Source organism: Dromaius novaehollandiae, chromosome 14, assembly GCF_036370855.1.
Source record: "Dromaius novaehollandiae isolate bDroNov1 chromosome 14, bDroNov1.hap1, whole genome shotgun sequence".
Classification (NCBI taxonomy): Eukaryota; Metazoa; Chordata; class Aves; order Casuariiformes; family Dromaiidae; genus Dromaius; species Dromaius novaehollandiae.
The window spans coordinates 17,328,305-17,353,246 of NC_088111.1; the positions used below are offsets into that span (position 1 = coordinate 17,328,305).

General features: G+C 44.5%; 1 protein-coding gene across 2 annotated transcripts in view; it reads right to left on the reverse strand.

Moving 5' to 3' along the window:
• Window positions 1-2,454: 2,454 nt before the first annotated feature.
• The window catches only part of LOC112981013 (syntaxin-binding protein 4-like), a 56,708-nt gene continuing 34,220 nt past the window's right edge, over window positions 2,455-24,942 (reverse strand). For both annotated transcript variants that reach the window (XM_064520458.1, XM_064520459.1), the window contains exons 6-22: window positions 24,794-24,879; window positions 23,815-23,935; window positions 20,431-20,572; window positions 20,132-20,238; window positions 19,545-19,698; window positions 18,272-18,344; window positions 15,082-15,179; window positions 12,013-12,109; window positions 10,759-10,886; window positions 9,933-10,025; window positions 9,332-9,397; window positions 8,545-8,733; window positions 7,830-7,946; window positions 6,577-6,626; window positions 5,557-5,687; window positions 4,131-4,188; window positions 2,455-3,324 (exon numbers count right to left, since the gene is read on the reverse strand). In XM_064520458.1, coding sequence (XP_064376528.1) covers window positions 3,219-3,324; window positions 4,131-4,188; window positions 5,557-5,687; window positions 6,577-6,626; window positions 7,830-7,946; window positions 8,545-8,733; window positions 9,332-9,397; window positions 9,933-10,025; window positions 10,759-10,886; window positions 12,013-12,109; window positions 15,082-15,179; window positions 18,272-18,344; window positions 19,545-19,698; window positions 20,132-20,238; window positions 20,431-20,572; window positions 23,815-23,935; window positions 24,794-24,879 — 1,816 coding nt within the window. In that variant the 3' untranslated portion in view covers window positions 2,455-3,218. The remainder of the gene's footprint in view (window positions 3,325-4,130; window positions 4,189-5,556; window positions 5,688-6,576; window positions 6,627-7,829; window positions 7,947-8,544; window positions 8,734-9,331; window positions 9,398-9,932; window positions 10,026-10,758; window positions 10,887-12,012; window positions 12,110-15,081; window positions 15,180-18,271; window positions 18,345-19,544; window positions 19,699-20,131; window positions 20,239-20,430; window positions 20,573-23,814; window positions 23,936-24,793; window positions 24,880-24,942) is intronic.

Sequence of the window (24,942 nt, forward strand, 5' to 3'; positions counted from 1 at the left end):
TGGCTCTCCGCTACATTCACCTTTCAAGATAATGCCTAGGTGGCTACCTGCCTAAGCTTCCCTTTTTTGCATGTGTTAAAATAGTTTGATATTCCTATCTTGTTTTGGTTTATTTCATTAGAGGAAAAGGATTCCCACCCTCTGACCCACCAACAGGTGAGAAATTAATTTCTGCCTTGCTTAAGAAAATATAAAAATAAAAATAAAAATAAAAACATCAGGTCAGTAATATTTTACACTAAAAACTTCCAAGTGAATAGCTGACTGCACTGATGTTCTTTAAATGCATTGTCATGAGTTTATACATATGCAGTGTGTTGAACACAGTCCGTTACGCCCATTTACTGGCATAGTTTGCTTTTCCCCTTGCGGCTCATAAAATACTTGCCATTTTCCATCGTAATCGCTCAGTGAGATCTAGTACCATGCAAGACTCTAATTTTCATCAGAAATACTTCTTCTCCTCCTTTCTATTAGGACATGCTGGGGCCCTCTTACAAAGATATAACATGCTGTGACAGCAGCAGATCTCCACCAGCAAACTATGATATTGCAAATGATGATGGAATTTAGCTCTTTATGAGTGCCAGACAGGCCCTGTGTAAATAAAATATGTTCTGGCTAAATACCATGTTCTGTGACTTTTCTTTCTGTGCTGTTCATTCCTTTTTGCCTCTTGGTAGCTCTACGGGAAGGTGTCATTTTGTGACTAGCTGAGTTCTGCTTAAATCCACTTGCCTAGGAGTAAATGATGACATAGGGTTGTTATTCTAGGTCACCAAAATCAGCCGCACCTCCAGGAGCACAATTCTCGTCATGTCTTAGCTTTCAACATTTCTCTGAAAAGGTAGCAGCTAGGAACAATGCTATTAATAGGAAATGGAAAGTTTTCTGTGCTTGAAGCAATGGCAAAAGGAAAATGATGAGCTTAACATGATACTAAGAAAAATTATGTAAACAAGCTAAGAAGTTTAACTGCTTTGAAAAGCAAAATGTACACAATGCATGATGTTCTGGCTAGTAGGAACCTGGATGCTTTCTTTTCCAAAAAGGTTGCCAGTTGTGCTAAGAACACAGGATTGTCTAGGCTTTTTAAAAGGCTAAAATCTCCACAGCTCTTTTTCTAGCATACAGCTCAGGATACATAAAATACAGTGGCCCTGGGTCAGCAACTAGTTGTTTCCACCTTTTACCATGTGTTTGCATCACCTGCATAACATTTCGGCTCTGTCAGGCTCGTTTCGACGAGGCTTTGACACACTGCGATACTTTTGCACAAAAATCTTTCTTGGGACATGAAAAGACAAATCGCTTGACAATGGAAGGAGCATCAAATATGTTCCCTTTCAGATCACATAGCTGATCCCTGGGACAGGACAGATCCCATTGGGCTGTACCGTTCCAGCACTTGGGGAGGCAGAGTTCAATACTGATAAATTGACATAATTCCATGGTTGTTGGAGTCATTAGCAAAACTGTTAACTTCCACAAGAACAGAATTAGGCCTAAATAATTCAATATTCCCTATAACTAGTCCCTTTTCTATTAGGTTTCTCAGATGCCTTTGGGTATACGTAACAATATAGCTGAACACCTGCTACTTCCCAAAATCTTCTTTGTAATATTCTCTGGCTAGTGTGGTGAGCAAAGGCTTTTAGACGTCTTCCTAGGATGGGACACCTCTGGCTGAAGGCTTTTAAAGATGCATTGCTACCGGCAGGCTGGTATTGCCATACTAACCCCAGGGGAACTGGAGATATTTTTAGAGAGACAGAATAGGCCAAACTGGTGAGACTAGGTTTTACTCTATGCACTTTTCATTCCTGTTGTCTTGCAGTTTTGCCCTCTCTATATAATACATGAGATGAGAACAAAGCCATAGGACTAAATCCACAAGTAACATTAAGTATTACCATTCCATTGAAACAACACTGGGGAAAAAAACATTAACCATAGACATCCCAAGAAGATTAATATTTTTTAAAGTATCTTTTTCCTGGGAGAATTCCTCATGAATGGTCCAAAGAATTACATTTCCTTTTAAAAGTCCTTTAATTTATATTCTGAGGGATGTATTCAAAAGATTTTAATTTACCATGAGCTACGAAATTAAATTTCAGACTGGCTATTTATGACTGTGAAATTCCACCACTCAGTCGATATTTTAGCAGCATAGTGATTTAAGTATAGCAGATATTAGCTATTGTCACAAGTCTTCCTAGGCCTTTATTTTAGCATTTTTAGGATCCACATGCTTCGAACCCTCATGAAGGAAGTTTGAAGTAATAGTACCAAGTTCTGAGTGAAAGCTAGAATATACCGCATTTTCCTGTCACATCTCAATGCATCCTACTACTAGCTGCCAAAATAAGAGAAAGAATGAATCAAGCAAGGAATTCATCTCAGATGAGCTGCAACTGCAATGATAACCCAGCTCAGAAAGCAAACACCATGTAAGCAGCATTTTCACTTTATTTTCCAGACCTCATGTTCATCTCAGATCTCTACCATGTTCATTGCTAGCCACATACAATCTTGCATCCTGTGCATCTAATTTCCAAGTGACACCTTGGGCCTCTATTTAAATATGTTCACTATGGCCTCTGTTGCGTTCCCAAGACTGGTTGGGGTCCAGTAATGCTACATCATTGGTAGTGTATGGCTGTCTCTGGCCCCTTTCTCCAATGAATAGCTGGGATGGTGCTTTCCATGTCAAGCATTGCAGCTGGGATAAGCTATACAAAAAAAAAATAGAAATAAAAGTACCTATCCCAAAACAGCTAGGACACTACAGATTAAACTGGTTTTATTATAGTCACTAAATGTACTTTGGTTTTTCATATGAAATACCAAAAGGAATCTGTTTGAGACTCCTGAGTCCCTTAGTAAGTCCATGCTCCTCTTACTACCCAGGATACAAGCTCTAAAAGGCTGCCAGTGAAATCCAGGCATTTGTATCCGCTTGAAAATATTTTTCCTATAAAGCTGCAAAACCAAGAGAAAATAGCCTTGTACGATAACTCAGAGGTAGACATGCAGGGGAGGTGACTGAAAGTCTTCAGTGGCTGTTCAGGAACAATCAGTCTCTTGTTAGAAAGCTTGTTTCCCTCTGGTTTGCCTGGAAGCTGAAACACCAGTTGTGCGTCCTTTCCATCTCCCAGCAGAGAAGCTGTGTTATGAACATGCACACTTCTGAGCACGAAAAAGTTGTGGGAGATTTATGTAGGCTTCTCAGGCAGTTTGTTGGTTGGACTCAGTGGCTGTGGCTCATCATTCTTGTTCTGGCTTGAAGGAGGGGGCCATGTGGTCTTCTGATGAAGATGGCTGCAAATGAAAAATATTTTATGTAGTTTGGGAAAAGAACACAGAAGATCATGTGAAGACAAGATTTGTTATTAAGGAAGGAAAAGGGGACATCTCAAATCTTGCACGGCTATTTGGTTGTACTGGACATTAAGCATTTGTTCTGTCTGAAAATGCTTTTTGTAACCTTGAAATCATGTTTGCAAATGTCTATTTTCTACCTAACAAAAAAGCTGTGCAGGCAGATTTTAAGGCTCAGTGAAAGTGATCCACTAATACTGTAGTATTAGACATTTAGGTCTCAAAAAAATGCCCGTTAACGGTATCTTTAGGATACCGTTCTGTTCAGCATAAGAATTTCCCTGAAATCTTTTAAGTGAAAGACGACCCAAATGGAGCCATGACTGTCCTACTATCTTTGGCTGGGACTGCACAGCATCTTGGTTCCATGATATATAAGACTAACACATTTAGTGAGGATTTTTCCCATGCTCTGAACTTCACAATGGTCTAGAGAAATGTCTGTTAGACAAGCCATGGAACCATAAATTCCCATCTGGCCCAAAGGAAAAAAAGCACATCCTAGAAAAACAAAACAAAATGAACTAAGCAAAAAGATCCAGGAATTCACACTATACTTCACCATGCTGGACAGGAAGGGTCTTGCTGTCTAAGGTGTCTTGCTGTCTGTTTCCCTGACACGATCATCTGAAGGCCTCTACTCGATTATGTGATTAAGAGTTGTCAGGGAAATTTTTGATGAGTAAAACCAGGAGTTTATTACGTGAATTGTTGAAATTACAGACCAAGGCAGTCTCGACACCTACTCCTTGTAATTTGAGATTCCTTCAGTAGGCAGGCACTGGTCCCAGTCACATGGCAAAGCTGCAAACATAAGCACACAACCAAGTGTCAGTGAAGGCTTAGAAAACACCTCTAATACAAGCAGAGCTGCTACATCACGAGAAACGCACATTTAAATAATGCAGGGACTCTGGAAACACTGACAAACTCATATTAGTAGTACTGCTTAAGGGCTACAGTTATACTGTGTTGTGCTTTGAGAAAAGGCAATGTGGGAATGCAGCGCAAGAACGTCACGGCAGAATGTTCAGCTGGTGAATAGCGTCAAAGAGCAAAGACTGAACTCATATTCGGGACTGTGTGCTCACCTGATCATGACAAGGGCGAGATCATAAACTCTCCCTTTGTATGGAAGGGGACAAGTGGGGTCAAGCAACCACTGCCAAGAAAAGTTTGCAGCCCACAGACTAAGCTCAACATCCCAAGCTGGGAAAGTTACTCTGGATTCTCACAGAGGTAGATTCATTTTCTCTGATTTTCTCCCACCCACAGACATGTGAGTGGAAGGGAGTCTGGACTGACAGACTTGCATGCCAAGGAAACAGGGAAGTAACTATTCCCCTCCTCTCAGCATTGGTGCAGTTGTGTCTGGAATACTTCACCAAGTTTCAGGTCCCTGGTTCAAGGCTTTAGAGCAACTGGACAAGGTCCAGCAAAGGGAGGCCTAGAGCATATAACCTGTGAGGGGAAGCTGAGGGAGCTGGGCTTATTTAGCCTGGCAAAGGGGAGACTAAGGCAATCTAGCAGCACTCACTACCAGTTCAAGGCAATTACAAAGATGCCAGAGCCAAACTCTTCTTGACAGTGGCAGAGAATGTAACTGGGGGGCAACGGCCGCAAATTGAACCTTTGGAAGTTCAGAGCGGACATTAGGAGAAACTCCTTTACATGGAGCTCAAGGCAGCCCTGGAAGACATTATCCAGAGAGGCTGTGGATCTTCAACCTTGGAGATTTTCAAGACTTAGCTTGACAAAGCCAGCACTGACCTGATCTAGTATGGGCAGTAGTCCTACTCGGAGCAGGAGAATGGACTACTGATCTCCAGCGGTCCCCTTCGACCAGCACTTCTATGATTCTGTGAAACCTTCCTCCTCCCTGTTAGTTTCTTTTCTGGATAAATGCCTTTCTTCTGGCCCTGGGCACACGTCACACCCTTTGACTCCTTACACTGTATGTTTACATGTCAGATTCAAAGATGAGTCAGTCACATGAGTATGTGGAGTGTAAATTACATCTCATTTAGCCTGTGAGAATCAGGTACATTTACTGGAGTCTTAACTGGTATAGCAAGCAAATATGGAAGGTGGTGGAAACTGCAAACAACACTAACAATAGACAACTTTGAGACTTCCTTAGGTTCAGTCTTCTCTGGTTAATTTAGTGCTTACCATCCTTGTTGGAGAGGATTGGTGCTAGCAGTTCTTTAGCTTCTGATAGCAAGAGGTCAACAAGATCTGAAGATGGAAGAGATGTATCTGAGACTGCATCTGTTTTATCCTCTTCTGTTTCACTGTTGACTCTTATAAATACGGAAAGTGCCATCAATACTTCTATTATAAAATGGTCATTGAAAATCCTGGCCAGTCTCTCACAAAGGACATTCTATGTAATTTACAGCTTTCATTCATAGTGGATTTCAGCTCATAATCACAGGAAATTCTCTTTTCAACATATCTGCATTGTTGTGTTACAGACAGATAGTTATAAGATATACTATCAAAGTATTCCTTCAAATGTCTCAGAAATGTTTTCCTTCATTATCTTAGAAATAACCATCTTGGAAATTTAAAATCTGTTTCCCTTTACCATCATTCTTAAAAACTGGCTTCTCTTAAGGGTCTGGTCATTATCAGTGAGACAGTGACCTTTCAATCAGTTAATCAATTAAAAAACAGAGTTCTGATAATAGAGTTCTGATACATTTTTTTCCCCAGGTGATAGGAGGTAGGTTCAGCTTGGAGGGGAGTCCAAAAGCCTATATTTCTGTAACCATTTATGCACTTGAGTCATGTCTGCTCTTTGCTTGCACTCTCACTATCAGCTTCTGTAACTGCTGTTAGAAAAGAGCCAGGTTCTAAAGTCAAAAACTGTCTAATATAAGGAAAAGCAGGTGAGTCACAGCTCTGCTTCTTTGACTCAGCCTACTCAGGATCTCTGCTAACAAGATCAACTTAACCAGAGAAATGTTTCACTTATGATGCTCAGAAAAAGTGTGAAACAAAGGCCAAATCTTCTGAGTACCAATCCACCAATAGCCTCCAGCTCATCTTTTCACAATGATTTCATTTCCAAAGGGACAACATGATTAGAAACTCTGGGTAAGAAGTGCGTGGATCACCTTCCCTTGAGAAGGGTCGAAAAAGGGCATTTCATGTTTCTGTTCACAGTTCCCAGAAGCTGACTCCTACCTTTTCTGGTCTGGTAAATGACTGGATGTGCTCAGGACCTTGTGAACATTCTGCCACAAAATAAAAAAGGAAAAAGGTTTCAAACTTGTAGAAATAAATAATACCTGAGAACAAACCTCATGGGCTTTTTGCTGGTGATCAGATTTAATCTGACAGTAATCAGCTTCTGCTTATTCGTTGCCTTTGAAGCTAATATCTCAAGGCTCTTTGCAACACGGGCAACATTCACAGTCTATGCAAATAGACAGACACATCTAAATTACACGTATTAATACCAACACTAAAATATACCAGATGCAGCATAAAAGCAGGCTTCCAAAGAACAGTTTGGCAGGTTACATTTCAGTGAGCCCATGATCAATGCTACTAACGATCCCTGGTTTCTGGATTGTGCCTGCACATTTCTCTCTCGTTACCATGCACGGATAGTGAATTCTCAAACGTTACTTAGGGACATATAAAGGAACATATTTTGCTCCAGTGGTCAAAACCCTGTGATGTTTGACCTTAGGGTAAAGTCAAATCTATTTCTAAATTCTAGCAGCAAGCCGCTTGTGTACCAGTACTTAGTGCTGCAGTTCTAGAGGGATTTTAGTTCTTTCCTCACCAAAGCAGAGGACACAGCATCTACACTTCCTTTCAGTCCACTGTTTTGTATTGATTTCAGGAGCTCCCAAGATAGAATAATAGCAACTGTAGCAGATATACTGCATACTAGTGCTTCCCGTGCTGGCCATGCTGGCCAGGTAATGAAGCGGAAGAACAATCAGATAAATGGCTGAAGCAATTACACGTGTGATTCCACAGAAAACCTGGGGAAAAAAACAGCGAAGCAGCAAACTGCTCTTTGAGTTTGCATTTGCTGTACAATCAGAGAAGCAACAGTCCGGTTACACAAAAGGAAGGTTAAAACACAGTTTGGACCAGGTCCAACAGAATTTCTGAACGGGCCTCAGCCCCAGCAGCTGTGCTGAAGAGGAGGGATGGTCAGAGGGACCAGTGAGCAGGGACTCTCTTCTTAGGCAGCAGAGGTCACACAGGGCAAACAATGCACCAGTACGTCTACACAGCTTGTATGCATATGAGTTCGTTCCCAAAGAGTTTCTCCTAACCAACAGACAGTCTTTTTAGAATGAGATGGAAGAAAATTAGCTTTTGCTTATGGACCAGGAAATGATTTGGACTTGCAAAATAACTCTCAGGTAACAGGACAAGGTGGTGCCATCAGCACAGGTGGCAGCTCGGTACTTCACCTGCACAAACAGGAGGAGCTTCCTATTGCAGATCTCCAGGCGCTTCCGTGAGACTTCTGATTTTCGTAACTGGCCATCAGCCAGGGACAACTGCCTTTTCAGTTCCAGAATATCCCCCTAAGATAGAAGAAGAGAAGGGTGGTTATGACACTACAGTCCTGGCTTTTGGAAACACTGACTTATACCAAGGCATGTGTTAAGAGCAGAAGAACACAGTCAGTCTTCCAGGGTAACAGCAGAACTTCCCAAAACGGCCAGGGCTAGCAAGAACCGTAAGACTTCCCATGTGCCTTCCCTTGAGCACCTCACCGCAGGTTTAGCATTGTGATGAGGTTTTGCTGAGAGGGGCAGCCAAAGAGAAAAAAAAGTGAGCTTAAGTAGGGTGTCTGTGGATGTCAAGAGTGTGGCAGGGAGCAGTGGTCATCAGGAAAAGTTTTAGCTGGAGTCTTTTTTTTAGGGAAAGTTTTCCTTTTGGAACGCACAATGGAAATCATACAAATTACAACACATACATAAAGACCACGCTGGCCTTGTTGTACACAACAATCAATGTAAGCGCTACAGTTTGTTTTCCTTTGTAAAAAGGAAGGTATCGGTGGTGGGGGACAACAAAAGAAGTGAGGTCAGGAGGGGGTTTTTTGTTTTCTTTTTTCTCCTTTTTAACTGGTCTGTTTAGTTCCCTTGCAGGCCCTTGCCAGCTCAGGGGTTGCATTACCTCTATTTCAGAGACATGTTTTGCTTTCTTCCCTGCCAGCTCTGTCTTCAGTTCTGCAATTTCAGCTTCCAGCAAGTGGATCACTTCCTCGTAGTCCTGTTCTGCGCTGTGAGCCTGTCTCTGCACGACCTCTGCCATCTGCAGCTTGCTGTGCAGGGTCCGGTTCTCAGAGAGGAAGCCCAGTGCTTTCTGGAACCAGCAAGGAGTTCTGGTTAGTTTAATCTACCACCTCCCCTCAGCCACCAGCACCAGAACCACCCAAACGGCCCTCCTAGGCCCTGTCCCAGCACTAGGGTCTGCCTTTTCCCCCAGACTTTTGCATGCTAAACACATCATTGGCATCCCTCTCTGTCCGTGCAGCAATGGCTGGAACTCGGAAATACTGGTGTCTCCCAAAGAACCTTAAAAAGGCTTGATCACAGTAACACTGTCACCCTGTAGCTTTGGTTTCACTGGAGACCGAGGCCCATACCCATTGCAAACAGTACTGTTTGGTTACTGAGCGTGGGAGACCCCCTCGGGCTCTTCTTCCGGAGACTTCTGTGCACAAAGCCACCTGCAGCCAGATCCTGAAGCCCGACTGGAGTGCTGGCTCTGCCCCAGGACGGATCATCGGTAAGAACTGTGACTGTGCCATGGGCGGTGACTGTGTCCCAGCTGGAGGCTCGGATGTATGTGGGAAGAGCCTCCATGGTATTTTTTCTTGTAGGCCAGGGGGAACCCGAGGGCACTGAAGTAAAAAGGTGCGAGCCACATCTAATGACTCACGAACGAGCTGTTCACTAACCTGGTTCAGTCTCTGCAGTTCATCTTCCATCGACTTCTTACTGTTCTCTACCTCTTTCAGGAGAGACTAGAGAAAATATTTTCACTGGGTTAGAAAGAAGTAATAGGCCATTCCCTAGAAGACACCCTGGCATTTTGCCTCCTCCCCACCAGAACACTATCTGCAACAGCAGCCAGGTGCCCTGCGACACGGCCGGCGGTGGCTGTGACCTGCGTGCCGGCGTCCGCCCTGGCGCCCTGCCGGCCACGCTGTAGGTGGGAAGGGGAGGGCAGGCGGCGGTTCCGCTATCCACCAACTTGATCTGTGTAGCATGGTTTTGTACTTAAAAATACAATTTACTCTCTGTTAAAAAAGTGACCGTGCACTTTCAGTGTGAACAGGTTTTCAGTTGAACAAGAGCACACAGGAGAGCACGAGCACAGGAGAAAGAGTTCCAGTTAAGGAGAGCAGAGCCCGAGAGTCTCCCTCGTGGCACAGGCTGCACAGAATGCAAGGCGGTGACTTAAGGGAGACAAGCTGCACAGACTATTCCCGCATATGACTACAGCGAGTTACAGCAGAAGGCACCAGCCACAAAAGCCGCCCAAATGATAGGTTCCACCTTTAGCCTCCGGACTTCTTGCCGCAGCTCTGTCATTTCCAGTTGCAGCTGCTCCAGTTCCTCATTGCCATCACAGTTGAGAGTCTCAAAAGTCTGCAAAGCAGAGGGCCAGACCGCAAGTAAGCACCATTTATGCTTTCCCAAGAGCATGTGGTCATATTGCAGGCATGTTGCTTTCCATATCCAGCATAATGATTAATCAAAATCACTTTGAAAAAGAGTCTCCATGTTTACAAATCAGATCAAGTGTCACATTAAATAATCCAATCTCAGTTTTTCTCCCCCCACAGGGTTTCAATCTTTGATCCATGACACACCTGGAATAGCCATGCTACAGTGCATTTTCGTTTTGTGAGCCAAACGAAATTAGTTGGAATTGATTAACTATGGCTAATTTTCCTTCTACACCACTGAGTGGCATAGGCTGCTTCCTTCACATCATCCCCTCGATGTTTACCTATAAAAATGAGAAGTCTGAGGTCTTTTACAGAATCTCCTATAATCAGAATGAGTAATGGCTACAATTCTACCTTTTCTTTATGACTCAAGAACAATTAGGAAATTGAAGTTTAGCTTTTCCCTTCTCAGACTCTTATGAATTTATGTATCAAGAGCAACAGCATTGTGATTGATTCTGTACGTCTACTCCTGCAACCACTGTGCGGTCCAAAAGTCCATAACAGAACTTTTTGGCCTAAAGACATGTCAGCTGCTTGTCAGATCACAGATAGACATACAGAAATCTTAGCCTTAAGGAGAGCTTTGCAGGCAAGTCGGCCTGCAGCTGGACTGGAAGAGGAAGTAGAGGAGCATTTGACTGACTGACCAGAGAGTGAAAAGCAGATGTATCCAGCAAACTGGCCACTTCATGTTGAGTGAAGAGCACTGAGCTGGAATCAAGGCCGGCCTCATCCAGCTCATCCTGCATTAGATCCCTGAGTGCTTGGAGAAAATCTATGAGAAAAAAATCAGAATTGTTACAGGGCCAAAAGTGAAAAGTATGCTGTATATGTTCAGCAGAAAATGTCACAGATCTTGAGGAAATTCACTGACTGCCAAGCAGGTCAGGTTTAGCAATGCCAAACATTTTTCTAAAATTCGTCAGTTCTTTGACAATCCCCCCAAGCTAAAAATAAGATGTTGACAATCTTTACCAGACCAGTTTTTTTTTAATACCGAGAAGTTATTGAATTGAAAAAAAATGAAGCTTAAAAAAACTCACAGCACTGTGTTTCTAAAAGTTCTAAAATTTTGATCCAAACCAAAATTTCTCTGATAAAAGATTTTGATGACATGTTTCACCAGCCTGATTGCTGACATTTCTCAAGTCAGAATTAAACAAAACTAAGGACTTTAGCGCTTAGAAAAGGTGTTAAATTGACAACTGACAGTCAAGATTTTTTGCTCTCAGACATTGTGGAGAAAAGCAGAGTGCAAGAGGCTGGGTAGGGCAGACCAGAGCCTACACAGCTGGCGTGCAATGGGCCCAAGCCCATCCAGTGCTCAGCCCTGTGCCACATCTCCGTAGGAACGGCAGCAGCAACTTGAGCCTTTCAGGAAGGGTAGATTTGCCAAGTACTCCTAATCATTTTTGTTTCCATTGCCACAAACCATCAACCCAGTCTCCTCTAAGAGAGGCATAAGGTTGCATATTCATCACTAGCTCTGCATGAAAAAGCCAAGTCTAATAGAAATGCACTTTGCAAGGCTGTTCTGTCTGACAGGGGATGTTGGTGAAAAGCACAGACACTTCTAGGGAACAGGAAAGCCTGCTCCATTTCTTGTGAAGTGCCGGAGCGTTACTTTTTCTGAGTATCTAGCTAGTTCCTGGCAAGCAAGCTGAGGATTTAAGTAAAACGAATCCTCACAACTACCTTATCTTATTCCCATTTTACACATGCTTTGACCAACAGCCCTTTTTCCTTTTTGTGACTCAACTGTTTGGAGGCTACACCAGTGCCCAGCCAGAGAATTATCGTACCTGCCACCTTTCAGCAGATGCAGCTCTTTTCTCAGCTGTCAGCAAAGCTGCACAAAAGGTGAAAAAGGCCCCGTTACACGCACAGAACTGCCTGCTCACCTCCATAGGCCACTGTTCCCTGTGAGTCTGTTGTCAGACTTTGCCGTAACTGCCTCTTCTTCTCCTCAGTCACATCCAGACCGAGATACTGCAGAACCTGTGGCAAAAACAACGAGCCTATGAAGAGAATCCTGGAAAAGCAACTTTTTGAAGGAGGTGCTTGCAGGATGCTTAGTGCTGCATTTCACCTAGAAGTAATTTTTCAGGCAACCTCTCCTAAAGGAACGGACTTGGACTGGATTTGCAGTCTGTCTTTCCTACATTTGTACCAGCATGCTTGCCCCAATATCCACCAAGAACATTTTACACAAACAGATTTGCAGCTATTATAAACTGACAGAGCTTTATTAAAAGTCAGCGGAGCTGTCAGTGTTCAGCCAAGAGCTCAGCCTCTCCTCTGGCTCTTGCTGCCCAGGAATGCAGCAGATCTCTGAGAAGATAAGAACTATTCACAGTATTTCTGCAGTAACAGAAGACATTCTAACATTTTGCCTCTTCGCTGCAGCTTTTGCTTTCTTATTATGTGAGACGCCCTGTCTTCTATGATGTTTATCACATCAATCTCAAAGTACCTGCAAAGAAGGAGATAAATCTATGAAAATCCCACATCACTGCTGGCAGCAGCAAGTGAAAGATTAGACAAGGCCAAGCTCAGCAGAGAATCTGGGAAAGAGCCTGAATTAAAAGCTCACCTGTCTCAGTTGTCCAGGCTGTACCTGCCATTCCTGCCTACACACATACAGCACCTCCCTCTTGATCCCCCAGAAAGGAGGCAAGAGGTGAGTCCTTGTTCGTGTAACCATCAGCAGGAGATCCATGGGCTGAAGCAGGCCCGTCGGCTCTCCTACACTGCCGGGGAGGCTCATGCACCTCTCGCCTCCCACTCCTCTCCCTGCCATCTCCACCTCACGCTGGTGCAGAGTGATGCCACACTCTCTCCTGCTTTCAGATTTCTACCCCAGATGTGGCTGGCTGCCCTGCTCTGCCGTCTGCTATGCTGGCACATTGCTTTGGCCGCAGAGCAACCATCTCAGGCTGTGTGACCTGACGGGTCCACCCTGGGCGTCCCCGCACAGCTACCCTCACTGGTTGCGGGGGAATGGCCGGGTGCTCACTGCGAGCTCTGCCAGGCAGGGCTGTGTCATGCAGCCATCTGGAAAAGGAGAGAAGGACCCATCTCACCCCCAGCAGAGCTGCTGTTGACCCACAGCAGCTTGCCGTTCATAACATCTGCTTTTAAAGGGGGAGGCCAAGCGTCCTACGTGCCTCCTACCAAGGAGAAGTTGGTGTAATATCCATAATAGGCAAGACAAAAGAAAATGCAATCCTAAATCCTGATTAAGGATTAGAAGGCTTAGAAGAAAACTTTCTGCTTGTGTGCTGCCCTCTTGAACTTCCTGGGAGGCTCGAGCAGCAAAAATGCTAGGGCTGCATCTGCCATAGGGTGGCAGCAAATGCCAGCTCATGTGTGTACGTCTGTCCCTTCCTTGTAGTCGTCTTCGCTGCACACGGGGCATGTTCACACGCTTCCCACCAGAAGACAAGCAGTGCCCGGGGGTGGGGAGGCTCCCCGACACAGAGCAGTGAGTATTACAGCTCCAAGGGCACCCTCACCTTTGCTGGGTTTCCCCGTGAGTGGCCAGTTCCACTCCCTGCCCTTTGATGACACCCTTTGAATATATTCTCCATCAAAAGATTAAACAAGCAACAATTTTGTCTGGATCCTCAGCCCTGCAAACACTACCCTTATTCTGAGACTTTACTCACTACTTTGACACATCTTTTACTTCAGCCTCATTCTCTCCCACACCAGGCTGCCCCCAGGCCGCTCCAGCAGTGAAAGCGTCGCTGGAAAGTTTGGCCAGAAGCTGACAAAGTGGAGAAGGGCAGCAGCTGACTTCCCTGAGAGTTCTTTGAATCTAAAGCAGTACGTCCATGAGAAAAGTCTGCCAACCACAAACTGTTGGATCTCCCTGCAGCATTGAAAAGGAGCTAAGACAAGCCAAGATTATTCAAATGCACCTCCAGATGTGATCAGGATGTTTCATTATGATGTATTCCCCCTTTTTATCTTTAGAATTTGAGTACAACTCAATCTCAAGCAAATTCAATTTAAGAGTTAAGACCCATTTTTCTTTCAGATTCCCAGTAATGCAGTTTGGTAGCAGACTATTCTGCCTCTATCATTAATCAGATTAGGACTGAAATTTAATTGCACCCCATGAGCAGTGTGATACTAATCATGAAATCAGTGTTTTGAACACTGCTTCCGTATCTGCATTCCACATCACCTGAGCTATTAATATTCCCAGTACAGCCTGGTTGGGCTTGTGATAAGAATAAAGTGGAATTAGGCTGGAGCAGACTCTGCTCAGTGGGGGGTGATATATGTGCAGATTAGCTCACTGACCAAGTGCTATGACATGAATAGGCAGACCTGATTCTCTCAGACCATTTGTATTCAGGTTTGGGTTTTTAATCCCTCTGAAAAGCAAGTGACATACTAACCCCGATTCTAAAAACTGACAGTCCTCACATGCCTGAATGTGACATTAGTGGAAGAATCAAACCTGAAATGTCTAGATCTATTCTTAGCTCAGGATCCTGTTTCCTAGATCTATTCTTAGCTCAGGATCCTGTTTCCTAGATCTATTCTCAGCTCAGGATCCTGTTTCCTGCACAGACACCTCTAAGCTACGTGTTTATGTTGCTCCATCAGGGAGCTCCCCAGCCCAGCGTCCTCCCAGCATGGACTGTGTCCTAACTGAACGGAGAGCCTCCCCCTTCCCAGTGCCACTGCCCGATTTGACCACTGACTGGCCCTACCTTTCTCAGTATCTCTCATCTGGTTCCTCTTCTCCTAGCCTTCCCTACAACCCACAGACATTTCTTCACAGAAAATCAATGTGAGGAGACCATTTACATAAGCTTATTTCGTCTGACGATAATTTAGAAGCTGTAAACAAGGAGGAACTGGTATCACATCAATGGACAGTTTTCTGCATACCATAGTTTTGGAGAGGATTGAGAGGAAATCGCACCTTCAAGAGAGGGAGCCATTCCACTTACCAGTTCCAGTTTTCCATCCTTGAGACGAATATGTGGATCCAGTGCTACTTTTGGTTTGTTGCCTGAAGCTGCTTTCTGATTAGATGCTGAAGCAGGTGCTAAAAAGCAAGAGGCAAACTTTGATGGAAGAGCACTTGGGCAAAGGACTCAAGACACTTGTTGCATGAAATATAGTGTGTGTAGATAAGCCAAAATCAAAGAACAGGATTTTCTAAACCAGGTTCTGGAAGCCTGAACTCTGCCACTATTGAAAAGACTAGATGGCAGAGCGTGAATAGTTCACCCACACCAAAATCAAATTTTATCTAAGCACCTAAGCTTGCAAAACGTCACTTTGGAAATTTCCAATCACTTTTTTTTTTTTTTTTTTTTAACTGAGTCTTGGCATCTGTACCTATGGTGATCTTAAAAAGAAAAAAAAAAAACAAAAAAAACCTCAGTCTGGACCTTGTCTTCTCTCACTGATCTGGCAAAACTGAAACACAGAACTCCCATGGAAAAGGAAACTCAGAGATTAAAAGCAATGTGGAAAAATATTTGCGCAAGAGTTTTCCCCTCCACAAGGCTGCAAAAGGATTGAGACCTTTTCACTCGGTTGCACATTTAAGTTGTCTGGGTAGAATAAACTACACGCTCTGAGATGCAGACACAGAGGGAGGGTGCCTGAGACCACAGCGACTGAAATGCTTCTGTAAGAGGAGAAACGGCAGCTGCTTTCTAGTTACAAGCTGTCATGAGACCAGGAAAAGAACCAGCTGCTGAAAGCTGGCTCTTCGCTACAGGTACCATTTTCAAAGCTCAGGTGGCACAGAGCACAGATCCTACTCCCATGCTGTGGCACCTATGGTCCTCCATCGCTGGAGGAAATCCCATCTTATTATGTTTAGCCCTTGTCCATAACAAGCCGTGATATCCCCCAGGAAAAGCACTGCAGAAAGGGTTACTCGCTCGGGAGCTCCGCTGCAGCTCCCACAGAGGCGCAGGACAACTGCCGTGCCGCAGACTTGCGGCTGCCTCGGGTGCCTGAGCCCGCTCGCCCCGGAGTCACGAACTCCACGGTACCGAGGTCAGCAACACAGGTCCTTTCTGTGTCAACAGTGCAGGATCGGCCCAAGGACCCATTTCTTTCACCTGCCTGGGATCTGATTAACAAATTCGCTAAAGCTGCTGCTGCTCAGGAACTCAAAGAAAACTCCCGCTGTTCAGACTGGGTGGGGGCCGGATTTTCAGAAGCTTGTGAATGACAGGAGCATGCAAGACTTGCTCAAGTGATTTAGAAGAAATGGTCTTATTCAACACTTCTCGACCTCACCCTCCTCGACTGTCAGGGGCAGAGACTGCACATGGGGAAAAGGCAACGGGAAGCAGCAGAGGTGCGGCACAAGCATAATCCTTCTAGCCCTGGTATTCATCTGCTCCGCTAACGCCAGCGGCTGGGAAGTGGGAAGAGGTAATAAGTGGGTTTCCTGGACTGGCCACCAACGCTTTCGTGTGCCAGTTCGAGGGCAGAGCTGTTACCCGTGTTACTCATGGCTAATCAGGATTAGTGCCACATGGCTTTGCTGTCCGCTCTAAGCAGAGAAACATCCAGGGTGGCACCCTCAGACAGGCAACCACTGCTCCAAACCCCAAGCCTAGCTGCTGCCCTTTCCAAGCCAGTTGTCTGTTTTCATGGATGACAACACTGACAAAAGTCTTCTCAGCATTTCACATAACTTGTGCAATAAAATCCCCTAGTTAAGTCACTGATTAGGTTATTGCTATTTGCTGTACAGTGTATATGGCCCAGGGCTTCGTTCACCCTCACACCTGTTTGTCAGTGGTAGCTACGTAACAGCCCACCTGAAATCAAGGTTGCAGGACACCAGGGGCTGTGAGGACTGAGACAAAAGCAGTCCCATCCTAGTGTCTTCACAGTGTGGACCGCAGAGACAAAGGCCAAAGCAACTTGAAGGGCCAAGGTGAGAAAGCACATCCCTGGGAGGAGAGTGCAGGTTATGTGATGTGTACATCACCCTCTCCAACACACAGTTCAGCACTTCGTCTGCTACCTCTGTCTCCCACTAATTCCGGTTATATAGACTCTGCAGCAAAATTTACCTTGCAAAGCTCAGTCTTAATCTATCCCCACATCTCTGGCTAATCCTCTGGGGCCTCAGATGAAAATTACAGCATAATTTGTGGATTCACAAGCAAGGTCAGCATTTCAGCAGTGTATGGAGGAACAAGGTTTTTCTGACTTGTTTTCACACATTTGCAGGTCAGGTCTAATCTCTAGCTACATCAGGCTACCCTGCACTCACAAGGGACTCACTAAGATGTGGTCAGAAAGCCCATCTTTTCCCCTGGGCAGATGTAACCTTCATACCACAGGGATATGTGGTATCTTGCTGAAGGTCATCTCACAGGACACTGGATCAGAGGCATTAACATGATTTCCAATGATTCCTAAAGGAACTGTGAAGCTATACTGTGGCTAAAGTTCACCCCTTCATCTTGCTGCCATTCCATTAGGAAAAGAGAGTAGGTCTCTTCCACAAAAGAGAAGAACTCAGTAGCAGCTTGGAGCATGGGGAGAATATACAGCATGAAAAAGTAAGGAAAAGTTAAGCTTGGGGAGACAAATATAACTGACTTAATCACATCAGTAAGCAGTTTCCCAACCTGACTGTGGGCAGTCTTAATGCATGTAAAATACCTGGAGTTGCCTCGTACATTACAGGCATCGACAACTGACTGTTTTTCATACTAAAAAAACATATCCTGTGTCTCCAGGGACCATTCATTTCCATCATAAGAACGTTACCTACGATGAGACCCACTGGATGCAAGTCTGATACGATCTCTAGGGGAGAATACAGATGCTGCTGCAAATGAACCACGGGCAGAGAGTGGAAAAAGTGTTGTCTCCTCTTTCTAATCCTCTGCCTGCCTTAGCAAAGAATTTCACTACTATGAACAAACCAACATGGGCATAATTACTGTCCATTAATTAGTTAATGCTCATGAGTAAGCCAGGCTGCTGCCTTCCCTTAGTCCTAGTGGGCTGAGTCTCATTATTGCATGATTAGATTCCACTATAACAGTATAAACACCAATCAAAATTAATTTCATCATCTTCAGCACTGAGGAGCTGAGGCTATAAGTGTTTGTCAGCTACACAAACAGAACAATGAAGCAAGACTCTTACCTGAGACAGTGAGCTCTGGCGGGCAAATGTCTGGTGACAAAGAAGGCACAGGAAAAAGATTTTCATGTCTATTCTAGAAAAACAAGACAAAATGGCACAGAAAGATTGCTGAGCGGAATGTGCTGGTGTAAATATAGGAAAGAAGCCAGAGAAGTTCAAGAGAGACCATCCCAACTGTCCCATAGAGCCACCCTTGCATAAAGACGACAGATGCCAGGTTGTACACTTCCCATGCAGATGGGCCAAAAGAGACTCCAGGAATTTTTCTAAACACCTGGCATAGATCCATTCCTGGGTCTTTTCAAAATCTCGTTGCACACAGCAAACTCAATTCTGTAACTGTAATTGAGAGTCAAGGATGAATTTGACCTTGTGTGTTTTCTCCATAGCCCTGCATCCAAAACATCAGTGAGGTCCCGATTCAGATCAGGGCCAGTTGCGTTATTTATCTAAAACGCTATCAGAATGAGCACAACAGGAAGCTGAGAGAAAGTGCCCACACTTTCTTAAATGCCAGATCTTGGCTAAATCACAAGTAAGAGGAAAAAGAGTGACAGTGTGGATAAGCTGAGGGTCACTGAGACATAGTACTTCCATAGTTAGCAACTTTTATGCAGGCAGACACCCGGGACTGATGCTGAACACTTACAGGCACAGGCAGTGTAAGACTCTGAACACTCCTTCCCTAACTTGGAAGCCTAGACCTTGTTAAAAGTTACATCTTTTAGCAGCAAAGTGAGAAAAGGAGAAATTTAATTCCATCCAGCAATATAATTTCATCTAGGTGCTCAAAATTACGCAGGCACACATTCTGCCGGATGATACAGGATCTAACTGTAGTATTCTGCTATATACACAGGCTAAGGTTGACTTCATAAGCGCACCCATCTCCAGCTAGGTACCCCCAGAGGAGACATGTATTTGGCATTTTTGCAAGTCCATGTCTCCAGAGGCTCTGGAGAGAAAGACTTTTTGTGAATTAGGCTTGTATGAAAGGAACCTCCACCTGGCCTTTTCTAAAGGAAGTTTATGTGGCCAAGGGCAGAAGTTACACCAGGCATTTGCCATCTGAAACACAAGACAGAAGGAACAGTATTTCAGATATAAAATACCTGGATCTAAACAAGCATAAACAGGGCTGTGTAAATCAACGTTACAGACTTTCCATAGCCCAGAGAGGACTACCACAGAGTCCCTAAAAAGAGAGTTTTCTGATCAACGAAGGAGATCACAGGATTCGTGTCTGTAGTCTTAGATATGAACTTCAGCCTACCTCTGGGGACCTCACATGGACCTTCGATCTGCAGGAACTTAGACCATTTCCCACAGCCTTTGGAGGCGGCGACTGGGTGTTGTTATGAACTGACAGGCCAGGATGCAACCGTCCCCTTCCAGGAATAAAGGCCACTTCTGTGTTTCCCTCATGTCTTAAACAACAAATGCAGAACATTTTATTAATGAACAAAGCACGATTTACATTTTCAGAACTTTCATGTTAGTGGGTTTTTTTTCTCCAGGATAATCTCATTTAAACTCATGTAATCTACACCAATAGAGCTGGCTCTCTAAGAGATGAGTTGCTTATTTGAACTTAACTTTCATTGCAGAGCTCTTACTGGGGATGTTCACAAGGACCAAATATTGGGAAGGTCTGGATTACACTTCTGGATGATTCATGCATTCAGATTCCCTTATCTGACCACCTATCAGAACCATCTTCAACCATCATTCAAGACTAACATGCCTAATGCTTCTTGAAGTCAAAAAATGGTATGACATGAAGGGTCTCTGCCTAAGACTCAACAGCATCATGACAACAGCACCATGATGATGATGATAGGAAACATGATACATGCCTACCTGAATTTGGTTTTTGCAATTATTTTTCTGGCCTCTTCATATGTGCTGCCCACCAAAGAATCTTTATTGATAGCAATTAGTTGGTCACCAGGACGGAGCCGACCATCCTAAACAAGGAGGAAGAAAGTCAGAGGAATGGAAAGGAATGTCCCTCTGCCCAAAGTTTTATTCTGCAATACAAATCTTCATTAGTCCATGCCTATTATTCATCTATTCTTAGAAAAGCTGCTTCAGAACAGCTACAGCTTCTAGAAGAGGTTCCCATTGCAAAGTCACTGATGGTTTCCACACTGACTTACCTTGTAACAGTCACCATCTGGCATAAGCTCTTGAACGTAAATCATGGGGCCATCAGGCCTGTTAGATCCACCACTGATTGTCAGCCCTAAGCCGGAGGACTTTGCTATAGAGATGCTCTGGATTCCTGATTCAATGGAGTAACTGCAAAGGACAGATGTTAGCAGGTGACTCAAGGCTGATCTGGTTTATTTCCCATGTCACTGAACAAACTCTGCCTGATTGTCATTCTCAGTATGATCCTTCTAACTTCTCCCAACCTTTTTTCCCTCTGCATCTTGTCTTCTACCCTGTCTCGAAAAGAGGAGATAAGGACTCCAGTTTCTTGGCAGACATTGCTTAGCCTTATGAATATGTTTGGCTTGCATATTCACGAATGCTGAGAAATACTTGCTTTCATTTGGAAATTAAAGAGAAAAATAAATACAGGTTTAGCCAGCATGTATTTGGCACCCTTGTTTCTGTAGCCAAAAGCACACAAAGGATTGATGTGGCTTTCATTCACATCCAGCTACACTGGCCTAGATCACTAGACAGCAATCTACAGATTGGTCAGCTATAAGCAGCCCTTAGCCACAGGCAAAGTGAGGCTCGGAATATACATCTGAATTTGTCTCAGCCAAGGTTTGGACTCAAAACCTTGCAAGATGCCTTAAGATCTGAGCTCCTAAGGCTGTTTATAACAATAACTACCACACTGTTTTATTTCTATAGCACTAATACTAATGACTCACCCAGTCAAGGGTCAAGGACACTGCACTGATTGGCACTTCATGGAGAAGTAACAAGGAAATCAAACCCTACCCTCAAAGACCTTCCTGCTAAACAGGACAAAACAGGCCACCAAAACAGGGTCATGGCAGGTGGCTCTGTATGGGAAAGAAGAGGTAACGAAGTAAGAGAACTTGTAGGAGAGCAGAGACTTCACTGACCTACCCAAAGGCGGGTAGGACTGGATAGGATCACAGCAGAGGGAAGCTTTCAAGAGGGTTTTGACGGGATTCTAAATGCGGATGAGGAGGTTTCCTCTCCAGTGGGGCATGGCACGGGACAAAGAGCAGCTGTGCTAGGAGTGTGAGCAGGGGAGTTATTGGGCTTCCATTAATGGCAGAGCAAAGCCACATAGCAAAGGGCCAGGAATCCTTTCCCTCATACCTCGCTGGTTGTACCTGGTATTTCTCTTTCACATGATATTTTGATAGCATCCACTCAAGCAGTCTGCAGCTTCCAGTATCCTTTGTGTTATCTGATAACTCAAGGCAGAAAGACGGCTGTGCATCCTGTACCTCACAACGACATTAGTGTGTAATCACCACCCTGTGCTTCTCAATAATACCATCAGCAGTGGTCAGACATGACAGTGAAAGAGCAACCTAGGGCCAGCACCCTTCCAAACTAGCAGCAGGCCCCTGGGAAAGCCACCAGGTTTTTTGGAGCAAAGGGGTTTTATTAATAGACTATGCATCTTAATCTTATGAAAAACATCTCCAAAATAAATATTCTGGGAAAATACAGTAAGACATATCATTAAAACCCTGCATCCAAATCAAAATATCATATATTCTATCTGTGGAGAGACTGAATCACATCCGAGTCACATTGCTTAAAGAGATGGAAGGACTTCAGATAGACTGCGGTCTCATCACGATGCTAAGAACTACACGTAAAGAATGGAATAGCAGAGAGCAAAGACACAGCAGCACCAAGAAACAGGCAGAGGCGGTTCAAGTTTAACTGCCTGACTGTGCCCTTGCGAACAAGGAGTGCTCACAGGGTCCACTTTGGGGCTTGCTGGGAAAGGCAAGAAGGGTGAAGCTTCCAGGTAAGAGATGGCATGGCAGCAAGGGCTGGTAGCTACTTAACCCCCTCCAGCCAGATGCAGACAAAGACCATGGCTGCACCTGGTCTAAGCTGTATCTCTGTAGCCTACTGGCCACACTGCGCAGGCAGGGATTTCAAAGGGTTCTTGTTTCTCCCAAGAAGAGGTTACTTGGGGCCTGGCTATTCTTTGGTATAGCCCCAACCTGGAGATGCACTGAACACAGATGAGTGTGGCAGCGTTGAATAAGGATGCTGTCAAGCTAGGTCCCCTCTAGACTAATTGCAGCGTAAAGGGGGTTAATTGTGGAGCAAGGATGTCTAGTTTATCCAAACCAGCTGCCAAGTAGATGAGCTGGTCTCTGCTCTGTAAGGGTCTCTCACTTCATAGGAGCAGCTTAAACCTCTGGTGCCAAATATTTGTCCTCTGCAAATCCCTAATAAAGGGCTGATATTTAGCATGTGGCAGTTGTAACCTGCCAAGAGGATTTAGTGTGTCTGCAGTAAGGCCTGATTCTCTTTACCAGTGACTTGACTTGTTTACACTAGCAAAGGAAGAGAAGCAGCAGGCCCTGGGGACTAATAGTCTCAATTCCAAGACAATTAACACCCTTCAAGCTGTCCTTCTTGAGAATGACAACCCCAAACACCCTGGAGACTAGACTTTGCAGAAAACAAGCTCTGCCTGTCCAAACCTCTGATCTTGTGAAATATGAAAGGGGCAGGTGACCACATGAACACACAGTCTAGAAAGTGTCCTAGACACAAAAGGATGCAGTCTCTGCAGGCAACCTCTGTTTACACCAATGCAAAGGGCAACTGAAGTGTTTGAATTTAAGGGGCAATGCTTGCCGTCTTGTTGCACTGGTGTAAACACGTCAGGAGCAGGCCAATAGAAAATGCGGTCCAGAATCACCTTCTGAAAGCACCAGTGGCCTCGCAGAAATATTCAGTGACACAGTTTAAAAACATGATATGTACTGTCCTCTCAGATGGCTGCGAACTATGGCTTCTCCCAACTTTTAGAGGGGAGGAACTTGAGCAATTATATAGTTAACCACATTCCAAACACATTGACTGTCTCAATGGGGGAGCTTTTCAGCTCTCAGGGCACCATGATGCAAGTACATTAACAGTAAGTCGTCATGGTGATATAATGGTGTAGGAAATATGAGGCTGAACAAAGCAATCACTCAAACACTGGAAATATTTACTGGATCTATTCTTATGCAACATTAGATATTCAGTGACCATCTTCGTGACTGACCAATCGTCTGGAATACCTCACTTTTTGCTGAACACGCACAGAAACTTCTTAAACAGCATACATTTTAGAAGAGGGTACTCTACACTTTGAGAAATAAGGATCTGGAAGCCACGCACTGAAACAGTCCAACAAGCCACTGTTAGCTGCTCACTGAAACTGGTGACTATAAACCTTTGAAAATCATGACTGACACCCTGCCCAGCTGACTTTTGATAGCAGACCATAGTTATTACTCCATTATGAGAAAGCTGTACGAAAGGGTCAGGCCAGCAGACAGGCTGTGCTGGGATCGTGTACATACTGCGGGTGAGGAGAGTGTGCCGAGTTTCCGATGAGCGGGCTGTGAGAATTTGCAGGGCTCAGGAGCAGCGGACTCTGGGAACGTGAGGAGGACCCCGAGGATGTACTTTCCAGGTATCGACCTGAATAGGAAAGGCAAAATCAGCCCAGGTAATTCAAATATTCCAGTACCACCCTCTTATTCTGTTCCACCACTGAGGGTTGACACAATTGGCATAGCTCTTTACCTGGGGGAAAAACATGTGTTTGTTAAAGATATCAGTACATTCCCCATGTAGAGGACATTTTACCTCCTTGAGACCATCTCCACTTGTGACTGTTATCTCTTTGCCAGCCTTACCTATCTCTTGCATAAGGGGAAGGGTTGGCAGCCTTCTGGTGGGATACAACAAGCCAGAGCCACACCTTTCCCCACACACAAACATGATTTGATGTGCTGGCCAATGCCTTAGGTAAACATTGTTGTCTGTCTCTCTCTGACCATTTCCTGATTTGCAAAAAAAAAATATTGATCATTCCCCACACTGAAACACTTTGAAGCCATAGCAGAAAGCTGCATTTGCAGAAATAGGCATTATTCTAAAGTTACCAGTCCAGTATTACAGTTAAAGTGGAGTTCAGCAATCTGGAAAGCTGTTACGACTCCTTCTCCTTTATTCACCACAAGGAAGTCAGCTTGCTTGCTTGGCATCCCTTGTTTTGCACAGGCACTACTGGCCGTACCCCGCTGCTCTGCATCCTGGGATGCATTGAAGTGCTTCTAATAATGACAAGCAGGACTTTGCTTCCTCCAGACCTCCACCCAGATGCATACCACAGAAAACAGTATTGTATCAAATCAAAATTTCCTCAAAATAGCACTGGGATAAAGAAAATTATCTTGGCAGAAGGATAAAGGGACTTCCAGTTTTCACACGAGGGCACATCAAGCTCTGGCCGCCGTGGTGCTGACAACGCTGTGCATCAGAGAGAGTACTCACTTCCACCGTGCAGAACAGGAGAGCTCCGCGCTGAGCCTGTATTGCTCTGAGAGCCAAACTTCTCCATCAGTTCAGAGAACTCTCTCCTGGAAACAAAACCACGATATAGTCAGCTGCTGCTCAAAACAATTAATTTCCTACCTGATCGT